A 12,363-nucleotide genomic window follows, 5' to 3' on the forward strand; every position below is an offset into this window, starting at 1 on the left:
CAGTCGGACCTGGGACCCACTGGGCAGGTCAAGCCAAGCAACTTGCTGAGTGGCAGAGCTTCCCCACGCTCCTGCAGGGTAGGTGGACGTGCAACCCACCAGAAGAACAGGTCCAGCGGCCTGCTGAGGGGCAAGCCCCCCCGCCCCCCCTCCTCCCCCCCTGCCTGCAATGTAGATCAGGCCCAGTGGCCTGCAGAGGGGCGGAGCCGCCCCCTCCCCACCAAAGTTATTACTTTAATTGAACCACTTCAGCTGAGTTCCCAGCAAATGTGACTGCCATTGGGGTAAAGGTTCAGAGACCACATTACTTCATTTTTAGATGAGTGTGAGGTCATCCTGGGCAACTGTCCACCACTGTCTCAAGAAAGAGAAAAGAGGGGGAGCCTTGGTGAGGGTGTAGCTCAGTGGTAAAGCAGCCTTGAGTTCAATCCCCTGTGGAGACCAGTGACAGTGATTGGGAGACAAGTGTCTGAGATGGAGGTCTCTAATGACTTAATGGCAGTGGCATGCTTGGTGACAGGAAAAGTTACTATGCAAAAGTATAGGATGCCTGGTTGCTATGGCAATGCTCTCCTTTAGGGAGACTCTGTTGTGGGAGACTTTTCAGCTTTGACCTTATTCTCAGGCACAAAGTTCCTTGCTAAGTCAAACACATGGTTCACCAGTTCCACTGTTTTAAAAGAAGCTTTAAAAAAACTTTAAAGGATGGACTTTCTTGAGAGCTACAGGGTGCTCTTAACATTGCACATTCCAACTATAGAATGTAACTGAGAAAATAGCTGCATACTTTTGCTAACTTTGTAACTTTCATAAATACAAAGAATAATGCTTACATAGTCTTTAATATGATCAATGAAAGATACACAATAAAGATTGCTGGTGTAATTCTTTTTTCCTTTTTCTTAGAGAGATAATTTTTAATGTATGTTCATTTATATTTTTAATTTTTGGTGGACACATCTTGTATTTTAATTATATGTAGTGCTGAGGATCAAACCTAGTGCCGAACACACGCCAAGTGAGCATGCTACCACTTGAGCCACATCCCCAGCCCTCCTGGTATAATTCTTTAGACCTTCTGCTCCATCATAGAGCATTGCTCCACCCGATCCCAGATGTTGCATCTTCTGCGTGTGTGACTCTTTATTTCTTCCAATGTCCTATCAAACCCTGACAGAACATGTTAGTTTGGCCACACTTGTCACAGCAATCCCCAGTAGCAAAAATAAATAAGTAAAAACCATCAATCTCTAATTAAATCACTTCATATGTTTTTTGATATGTTAAAACAAGGTACATGAAAACTAAAAATTCTTATAAAATCTAATGTGCTTCTCAGAATATTTAATAGTCTAACATTTTCTAATTCATTAAATATGAAAAAATCAGAGTTCTCTCTGGGCATCCTGAAATGTTTAAACATAGTCACTGATAATAACAGAGGAAAAAATAAAATACCAACTACAGAAATACAGATATTCTTTATCTCAACATTAGCCTTGGGTAGATTACTGCTACTTTGATGATCTGGTCCCGTCTGTAAGTATCCATACCCAATTCCAAATATAATGAAAGTTACTAATCCTATCTCATCAACAACTGGTATATATTTTGGCCTCATAATTGGCTAATATTTGTTTTCTCTATTTTAATAGCATTCTAATGCAAATTGTTTTTATCACTAACAGGACCAAATAAATTCTCAAACTACTCATCAGCTTTTCACAAATGACCTGAGCAGAGACTCACAGCATCACGTTTTTTGCAGGAGCACATCGTAAATTGCTGACATCCTCCTCCAAGGTTGCTTGACATTCCTTAAAGACAGGAAAATCTGACACCTTTTAGACTGCACTGGACCAGGTGGTAATTTGTTCTTTATTTATCAGTTTTATTTGAGCTCCTCAATGACATCATTTATAAATCAGAGACCTCCATATGGAATTCCTCCACCAAAAGCTCTGAAAAGACAGGCACGTTTAGCACCTTCAGAGACTCCTGAAAAATAGAAGCTTTCACAAACTCTTTATGATAAGGACATTATGGCCACTTGTGATGACTACCAATTACAGAGGGTTCCCAGAGCAGAAAGCTGCTCCTCATGGACCTTGCAATATCATTACTTTTTAAAAATCATACACTTGATTTTAATTGAATTGGTGAATTTTACAGAGTTCCTGAATTAATAAACCATGCCTGAGAATCCAAAGAAGAAAACAATATAATGGACAAGCCCATCCACCCATCATATGGTTTAAAACTTGGTTTCTAATTCATTTTTCTTGGTTATACTGCGAACTGAACTCAGTGACACTCAACCACTCAGCCACCTCCTAGTCTTGTTTTCATTTATTATTTTGAGTTACTTGTTAGACACAGGGCCTCACTGAGTTCTTTACTCCTTGTTATCCAGGGGGGCCAGCTTTCAAATCACAACCCTTGGGCTAAGGTTGTGGCTCAGTGGTTGACAATGTGCCTAGCATGTGGGAGAAACTAAGTTTGATTCTTAGGGAAAAAAATGTATATATATATATATATATATATATATATATATAATTAAAAAATGAAAAGATGGGCTGGGGATGTAGCTCAAATGGTAGCGTGCTCACCTGGTATGCATGGGGTGCTGGGTTCAATCCTCAGCACCACATAAAAATAAAATAAAGATGGTGTGTCCACTGAACACTTAAAAATAAATATTAAAAAATTCTTTCTCCTTAAAAAAAGTGAAAAAAAGTCATAATCATCCTGCCTCAGAATCTTGAGCCACTGGTACTTCAGGTGTATGCCAAAGCACCTGAAGATTCTCAAGAATTTGAGAATTTCAGTCTTTCATAAAATTTGAACAATATTGGAATCTAAGCCTGCTGCAAGTCTTTAAAACTACTAGTACACTGCACCATTAAATAAACCTCTCCATTTTATCTCAGTTTGTTCCACATAAGCATCACACTACAAAAGTTTGTGAGAAAATGCATACATGAAGAAAAATATGTGGTTCAAGGTCAAAGAGGTTACTTGTTATTATGACTGGCCCCCAAATTATGTCTTTGGTATGACAAAGAATATTTTAATTCTCATTTAATCATTGTACATTCTCACTACTTGCTTAGCTACAAACCCAAATCCATCAGAAGGTAGCCACCTACCTGCCAGCTCACATGACAACACTACTGTCCAAAAGCGACAGGCAGGTTCTGTCAGGAGATTCTGTAGCCTTCCTATAAGTCTGATTCCTACACTGATGTACTCACCAAGACTGAACTCCTACAAACAATGCCCACACCCCAGGACAGGTGCATTCACTCCAGTCCCTCACACTGCCAAGGAGCAAGCCTGCAACTACTGCCTTTGGCAAATGGATTTATTACATAGAAGTCCAGACTGCGTCAAGTGCTCACACACCTCTATGCAATATTTCTTCTAAATCAAAGTTGTAAAACTAGGAAATTGCCACACCGACTCATTGGCTGCAAAGAAAGTTTTTGGAAATTTTGGGAAGCATTCAAAACTACCTTTTAAAGATGAAGTTTTACTGGATGGCTTATGCTGTATTTATCAAAAACAGAAGGGCCACAGCACACTCTATTTGCCTTCCTTTCCAAATGAGCACTAAGACACAGCAAAAGGCTGGAACAGAGATAGCAGTGACAATCAACCCATCTTTGGCATGTTGGCAAACTTCAACATTTGGACACAAGTATGTAAGGAACTCTTACCAATAATCACACATGATCCATGACACCTGAATAGGTTGTGGGTGAGGTTTTGCTCAGGAGGCTTTGAATCATTGGGACAGGTAACTGAATCCTTTAGCCTGAGCAGAAACAGCCCACTCCACAGCAAGTACTGCACAATATAACCTGATTGGAGGCTGTAGCTTTATTAGTGATATAGGGCACATGAGGCTAGACACCCAAGGAATGTTCCAGGAGCACATTGATTAGGTTCTGAGGGGTATCACTTAAATTTTTTCGGTTCACTGCTTGGAATTTCATTGATCTTTATTTACATCTAGTGGGACACGGATGGAGGTTAATATTTTATGTATTGGTATACATAAAGGTTTTGTTGTTGTTGTTGTTGTTTTGATTAGTTCACAGAAAGTGCTTTGTGTACCACTTGTAAGATTAGTCAGAGGTATTCCAAGCTTTGCCACAAAAGCAGAAGTCTGTGTTATAACCCACATTGAGATCTTTGCAAAATCATTTTCTGACATTCTGTTGAAAGAAAATTATGGTGAAGGTCTCCTAAGAAGCTTATTTAAGATTATTTGGTGGAGAAGGGAGAGCCGCTATATTAGGACACCAGAATGGGATGCTCCTTACCAAGCCTTTGGTCATGTAGTGTGTGTTAAGAAAACCATCACACAATTTTTTCCAGGGCTACTGAGGTACTCTAAAACACAGAGAAAAATCAAGCCTGGGTTTTCTGGCATATTCCACCTAAGTATTATTCATGGGGAGAAAACCTAAATTGGATGTAGTTTTTTTAAAAAAATTCACTGGTATAAAAGACCTTTAAAAAGGAAGAGATCAGCTGCAATTGTGGAAGAAACACCTGCAGAGCTACATCTGCTGATGTGGTTATTTGTGGGGTCCACACTCACAGCTGCAGCAAATTCACCACCTGAGCTACAAAGCGTTCAGTGCTAGAATGCCTGACTAGCATGCACAAGGCAGGATTTGGTCCCCAGGACTGGGAAAAGAAAAGAGAAAGCAACTCAAGTATAGGGCAAAATATATTTTGAGAAAGCGCCTCTCTAAACAATATACACAAATGACATTGTTTTATAATTCTCTTTAATGTGCCTACATACAGCACAATACATGAGCCTTATAACAAGCACAAGTGACAAGAGTGATGGTCCCAGAGTCATCAATAGATCAATAAGCAATCAAGCAAAAGGAAGATGCCAGCTGCAGGGTACACAGACACATCCCTATGGTCCCAGCTGCCACCCTCACCCCATCTCAAAAAATAACAATTAAAAGGACTGTGGAGAAACTCAGTGCTAGAGCACTCCTGGGTGAAATCTGAACTAAGAAAGAGAGGAAAGAAGTTCAGAAGAGCCATTTCACCAATCTGTACCAAAGGCTGGAGTAGAGAGGCCTAAACTAACATATACAATATGTAATGAAACATTAGACACAAAAGACTTAAAATACGGAAAAATGGAATCTAACAATAAGAGAGATTTAACCCAGAGAAACATGTTGCTTTCAAATCTTCATGCTGATGCAATACTCCCCTTCAACCCAGTACCCTGGGTTGGAGGGGAGTATTTTAAATTACTCTCTGAGTACTTTAAAAAAAAAAGAAAGAAAAAAAGAAATGAAGGCACACACCATTGTCACACAGCTACAGTGGTAATCTCAAAATAAATAAATAAAATGAAATAAAATAAAATTTTTTTCATGTCTGAAAAAATTCAAATAGATCTGAAACAAGCAAAGTTCTCACCACATTTCTACATAAAGGGCTTTTTCCCAGTGTGATTTCTTAAATGCTGTTCAAAGGGACCTGGACAGTTGAAAGTGTTACTGCAATTTTTAAAGATAGAAAGGGGATTTTAACATGTGAATTCTTTTGTGCCTTTGGAGAAAACTCTCAAAGCTGAATACATCCCCATATGGCTTATCCTCAGCATTTTCTACACTATGAGTCTTTTCATACAACTGAAAAAAACTAGAACAGCTGAACCCTTTATATTTCTTACTTGCATAGGATTTATTCTTTTTATTCCAAAACAATATTCCCAGTCCTTAGGAAAAAAATGAGAAAACTAGAAGATTTCCTACATTTCTCACATTCACAGGGCTTCTCTGCATGAATGTTTTCATATATAAGAAAGGAAATGAAGCTGACAGAATGTAGCAAATCCCCCAAATTCAGAGGGATTTTTTTTCAATGTGAGTGAAATGGCTTTGAAGGCAACAGGGACAATGGAAAGATTTGTGATATTTTTCACATTTAAAGAGTTATTCAGTTGGAAGTTTGGTGTATGCCTTTAATTCCTCAGACTCGAGAGGCTGATTCTGAAGAATCAATGTTGGAGGCTAGCCTCAGCTTCTTAGGAAGACCCTAAGAAACTCAGCAACTCCCTGTATCAAAATAAAAAGTAAAAAGGAACTGGAATGTAGCTCAGTGGTAGAGCACCACCAGGCTAAATCCCCAGTGGATCGATTGATCCTTTGCTCTCTCTCTCTCTCTCTCTCACACACACACACACACACACACACACACACACACACACACACACACACACACACATTTTCAGCTGTGTGAGTCTCTCTTGTCTTTGAGGATGATATGAAATGTGATTTACCATATTTCACATTCAAAGGATTTTTCTCCAGTAAACTTCCTACATGTATATGAGTGAAACAGTAATAACAGAAGAGTTTACCAATTGTTTTCATGCATATGACTTCTATGAAGTATATGTTCTTTCACATGTGTGAAGCAGACAAGATGTGGCAAAGGCTTCTCCACATTGTTGACATTCATTGGGCTTTTCTCCATTATACATTTTTCCGTGTCTGTGAAAGTCACTGGATCTAGCAAAGGCTTTGTCACACTGCTTACATTATTAGGGCTTCTCTCCAGTATGAGTTTGTTGATGTGAGTGAAGGTAAGAGGACTGAGTGAAGGCTTTGCCAGACTGTTTACATTCATAGGGCTTCTCTCCAGTATGAGTGTGTTTATGCATCTGAAGGTAAGAGGCAGTAGTGTAGGCTTTTCCACATTCTTTACATTCAGAGGGCTTCCCTCCAGTGTGTGTTCTTTCATGGCTCTTAAGCTTATAGAATGTAGCAAAGGCTTTCCACATTGTTTGCATTCATAGGGCTTCTCTTCAGTATGTGTTTTTCCATGTTTATGAAGCTGACAGGATGTAGTAAAGGCTTTGCCACACTGCTTACATACATAGGAATTCTCTCCACTATGAATTCTATTATGTATGTGAAGGTCACCAGATCTAGAAAAGGCTTTGCCACACTGCTTACATTCATAGGGCTTCTCTCCAGTATGCACTCTTCCATGTATTTTAAGTTCACTGGATCTAGCAAAGGCTTTGCCATACTGCTTACATTCATAGGGCTTCTCTCCAGTATGAATTTGTTCATGTGAGTGAAGGTGAGAGGACTCAGTGAAGGCTTTCCCACACTGCTTACATTCATAGAGCTTCTCTCCACTATGAGTTCGTTCATGTATATGAAGGTAAGAGGCAGCAGTAAAAGCTTTTCCACATTGTATACATTCATAGGGCTTTTCTCCGGTATGCATTATTCCATGTATGCGAAAATGACGGGATGAAGCAAATGTTTTTCCACATTGTTGACATGCAAAGGGTTTCTTTCTAGTATGTGTTCTTCCATGAATCTGAAGACAACTAGATGTAGCAAATGCTTTTCCACACTGCTTACATTCATAGGGCTTCTCTCCATTGTGTGTTTTTCCATGAATCTGAAGGTGACTAGATCTAGAAAAGGTTTTTCCACACTGTTTACATTCATAGGGCTTCTCTCCAGTGTGTGTTCTTCCATGAATCTGAAAATGACTAGATCTAGCAAAGGCTTTCAACACTGCTTACATACATAAGGCTTCTCTCTAGTATGTGTTCTTCCATGTTCATGAACTTGACAGGATGTAGCAAAGGCTTTGCCACACTGCTTACATACATAGGGCTTCTCTCCACTATGAGTTCTTTCATGTCTGTGAAGGTCACCAGATCTAGCAAAGGCTTTGCCAAACTGCTTACATTAATAAGGCTTCTCTCCAGGATGCACTCTTCCATGTATTTGAAGTTCACTGGATCTAGCAAAGGCTTTGCCACACTGCTTACATTCGTAGAGCGTCTCTCCAGTATGCACTATTCTATGTATTTGAAGTTTACTAGATGTAGCAAAGGCTTTGCCACACTGCTTACAATCATAGGGCTTCTCTCCAGTATAAGTTCGTTCATGTATCTGAAGGTAAGAGGAAGCAGTAAAGGCTTTTCCACATTTTTCACATTCATAAGGCTTTTCTTCGGTATGCATTCTTCCATGTATGTGAAGATGACGCAATGAAGCAAATGTTTTTCCAGATTGTTGACATCCAAAGGGTTTCTTTCTAGTATGTGTTCTTCCATGATTCTGAAGGTAACTAGATCTAGTAAAGGCTTTTCCACACTCCTTACATTTATAGGGCTTCTCTCCAGTGTGTGTTTTTCCATGTCTGTTAAGGTGATAGGACATAGCAAATGCTTTTCCACATTGATTGCATTCATAAGGCTTCTCTCCAGTATGTGTTCTTCCATGTGCACGAAGCTTAGAGGATGTAGCAAAGGCTTTTCCACATTGTTTGCATTCATAAGGCTTCTCTCCAGTATGTGTCCTTCTATGTGCATGAAGCTGATGGAATGTAGGAAAGGCTTTTCCACACTGCTTACATACATAGGGCTTTTCTCCTGTATGAGTTCTTCCATGTCTGTGAAGGTCACCAGATCTAGCAAAGGCTTTGCCACATTGTTGACATTCATAGGGCTTCTCTCCAGTGTGTGTTCTTTCATGGCTCTTAAGTTTATAGGATATAGCAAAGGCTTTTCCACATTGTTTACATTCATAGGGCTTCTCTCCAGTATGTGTTCTTCCATGTATATGAAGCTGACGGGATGTAGCAAAGGCTTTGCCACACTGCTTACATTCATAGGGCTTCTCTCCAGTGTGAGTTCTTTCATGTATGTGAAGGTCACCAGATCTAGCAAAGGCTTTGCCACACTGCTTACATTCATAGGGCTTCTCTCCAGTGTGAGTTCTTTCATGTATGTGAAGGTCACAAGATCTAGTAAAGGCTTTGCCACACTGCTTACCTTCATAGGGCTTCTCTCCAGTATGTGTTTTCTGATGTATTCTAAGTAATCTGGGATAAGCAAAGTCTTTCCCACATACCTTACATTTAAAATGTGCATTCCCTATGTGTGTGACATTGTGCTTTTGAAGACTTGTCTGTGAAATAAAGATTCGACCATCTTGTTTACATTCATAAAATTTCTCTCCAGAATCAGTTCTTTCATATCTTCTAAATAAAGAGGAGAAATGAAAGCCTTTCCCACATACCTCACATTGAAAAGGTTTATCTCCACTGTGTGTTATCATGTGTCTTTGAACACCTGGGAGAGAAGAAGAGGCTTCACCACATTGTTGACATTCATAGGGTTGCCCCCCAGTATGAGTTTCTTCATGTCTTTGAATGTCATTGGAACAACTGATGACTTTCCCACACACTGTACTTTCATATGGTCTATATCCAGTTTTTAACAACATTTGTGTGTCAACACTTTCGAGAGAAACCAGAGATTTCCTATATTGTTTAAATTCACATGGCTTCTCTTCATATTCTTCACGCTTATATTATTTGTGTCCAGAGTGAGATGTGATGTGCCTATAAAGGAAAGAAGGACATATGAAATCATTTGCACACAAAATGAAGTCACATGGATTTAATCTATTAAAATTTGTCTTTGTTTGGTTAAAAATTGGAATCGATTTGAAGGTTTCCCCACACTATTCTGTAGGGAAAGTTTGAAGTTTACCATAGGACTTCTTTGAAGAAGAAGTGACCAGCACATAATTGATACCTAACTCATTCACAGTTTTCTATTTTTTTATAGGTCTTTAAATTTCTACCAACATCACATAAAGGCTAGATTTTCTGACTTGTTAAAGTTGCCTGAAAATAAAGAGATTAAAAGGAAACAATCCTTTCCAACACAGCTTCTCTATGGCTATTATTCACATAGTCATATTCACATATGCAATTTCATAGTCCTTTTTGCATGTCAAATACTTTGAAAAGACTGAATACCTGTTACAGATAAGTATGTATTTCTGATAAAAAATATTATAAGAATAAATACATTTCAAATTATGCATACTTCTTCGGTTGGTTTGCTTTAAAAATTATATGACAGTTCTCAGATTCCCTCACGAATTCCTCTTGTGAGTACAGTTACCTTAGGTTTCTTCCACAGTTTTCAATCTGATCTTCAGTGGTCTTGTCTTCCCACTTGTTTCCTAAAATGAGACAACATAATAATCATTATGAATATTTAGGACCTAGAAATGCTTGGCCAAATCGTAGGTGCCATTTATGCTTCAATAATTCATCAACTGATTTCCTTTTCACCTTCTACATAAATGAGCAAAATAAACATGAGTTCTCGATTTGATTAATTTTAAAACCATAATTATTACCTATAAAAGCCAGGTTTCTGAGGACTTACAGCATCACATCTCTGTAAAGGATCTTCTGGGAAGCATCCAGAAAAGCCCACTCCTCCTTGGTGATGTTCACAGCCACATCCTCAAAGGTCACTGAGATCTGAAATATCCCACAAATGTATAGACAACTCCAAGACACATAATTATGAAGATATTCAACACACAGAACAAGGAGAGAATATTAAAAACTATGAGAGAAAGAAGGCAGATTACATTCAGGGGTAAACCAATTAGGTTAATGGCTTATTTTTTATCACAGACGTTGAAAGCAACAGGATCCTGAAACAACGTATTTCAAACGCTGAAAAATAATGAATTCCAACTAAAAATACTGTATCCAGCAAAATTAAGCTTCAGATTTCACAATGAAATTAACATATTCCATGATAAACAAAAGATAAAAGAATTTGCAGCCAGAAAACCAGCACTGCAAGGCATTCTGAGCAAAACACTACAAGAAGAGGAATTGAAAAACAGCACCCAAAACTAACATTGGGAGGTAACCCAGTATAAAAAAAAAAACAAAAAATATAACCAAAAAGACAACGAGCCATATTAAAATAAATACATAAATAAGCATGTCTGGAAAAACAAACAATAGATCAATAGTAACCTTAAACGTTAATGGCTTAAATTCACCAATAAAGAGACAAAGGCTAGTAACCTTGAATAAAAAAACGAATCCAACAATATGCTGCCTTTAGGAGACTCATATGACAGGAAAGGACATACACAGGTTGAAAGTGAAAGGCTGGGAAAAATCATACAACTCACATGGTCCTCTGAAGCAAGCAGGAGTTGCCATACTCATATCGAATAAAATCAACTTCAAACCTAATTTAATCAAAAGGGATAAAGAAGGCCACTATATACTGTTAAAAGGAACCATCCACCAACAAGACATAAAAATTATCAATATGTATGCACCAAACAATGGTCCTGCAACGTTCTTAAAACAAACTCTCCTCAAGTTCAAGAGTCAAATGGACCACAACACAATAATTACCAGAGACTTCAACACACCGCTCTCTCCTATGGACAGATCCACAAGACAAAAGCTGAATAAAGAAACTGTAGAACTCAATAACACAATTAATAACCTAGACTTAACCAAAATATATAAAATATATCAACCATCATCAAGTGGATACACATTCTTCTCAGCTCATGTGGATACACATGGATTCTTCTCAAAGATAGACCATATATTATGCCATAGGGCAACTCTTAGTAAATATAAATGGGTGGAGATAATATAATGGACCTTATCTGATCATTTAGAATGAAACTGGAAATCAATGATAAAAGAAGGAAGGAAAAATCCTGCATCTCCTGGAAAATGAACAATATGTTACTGAATGATCAATGGGTTACAGAAGACATAAAGGAAGAAATCAAAAAATTCTTACAAATAAATGAAAATACAGACACAACATATCGGAATCTATGGGATACAATGAAAGCAGTTTTAAAAGGGAAATTCATTGCCTGGAGTTCCTTCCTCAAAAAAAGAAAAAACCAACAAATAAATAAACTCACATTTCATCTCAAAACCCTAGAAAAAGAACAGCAAAACAACAGCAAATGTAGCAGAAGGCAAGAAATAATTAAAATCAGAATGGAAATCAATGAAATTGAAACATAAAAAAACATTGAAAAATTGATAAAACTAAAAGTTGGTTCTTTGAAAAAATTAATAAGATAGACAGACCGTTAGCCATGCTAACGAAGAGAAGAGAGAGAACTCAAAATCCCAACATATGGAATGAAAAGGGCAATATCACAACAGATACTTCAGAAATACAGAAGATAATTAGTAATTATTTTGAAACCCTATATTCCAATAAAATAGAAGATAGTGAAGATATCGATAAATTTCTTAAGTCATATGACTTGCCCAGATGGAGTCAGGAAGATACACACAATTTAAACAGACCAATGACAAAAGAGAAAATAGAAGAAGCCATTAAAAGACTACCAACCAAGAAAAGCCCTGGAACAGATGGATATACAGCGGAGTTTTACAAAACCTTCAAAAAAGAATTAATACCAATACTTTTCAAGTTATTTCAAGTAACAGAAAAAGAAGGAGATCTTC

General features: G+C 37.9%; 1 protein-coding gene across 1 annotated transcript; it reads right to left on the bottom strand.

Moving 5' to 3' along the window:
- Positions 1-4,723: 4,723 nt before the first annotated feature.
- On the bottom strand, positions 4,724-9,399 carry LOC144374058 (uncharacterized). Its single transcript, XM_078037018.1, is given in 2 exon segments — positions 4,724-7,583; positions 7,586-9,399. Coding segments are annotated over 2 exon segments (2,901 nt in total). The 5' UTR covers positions 9,309-9,399; the 3' UTR covers positions 4,724-6,405.
- Between the last annotated feature and the right edge of the window lie 2,964 nt (positions 9,400-12,363).

Source organism: Ictidomys tridecemlineatus, unplaced genomic scaffold (assembly GCF_052094955.1).
Source record: "Ictidomys tridecemlineatus isolate mIctTri1 unplaced genomic scaffold, mIctTri1.hap1 Scaffold_568, whole genome shotgun sequence".
NCBI lineage: Eukaryota > Metazoa > Chordata > Mammalia > Rodentia > Sciuridae > Ictidomys > Ictidomys tridecemlineatus.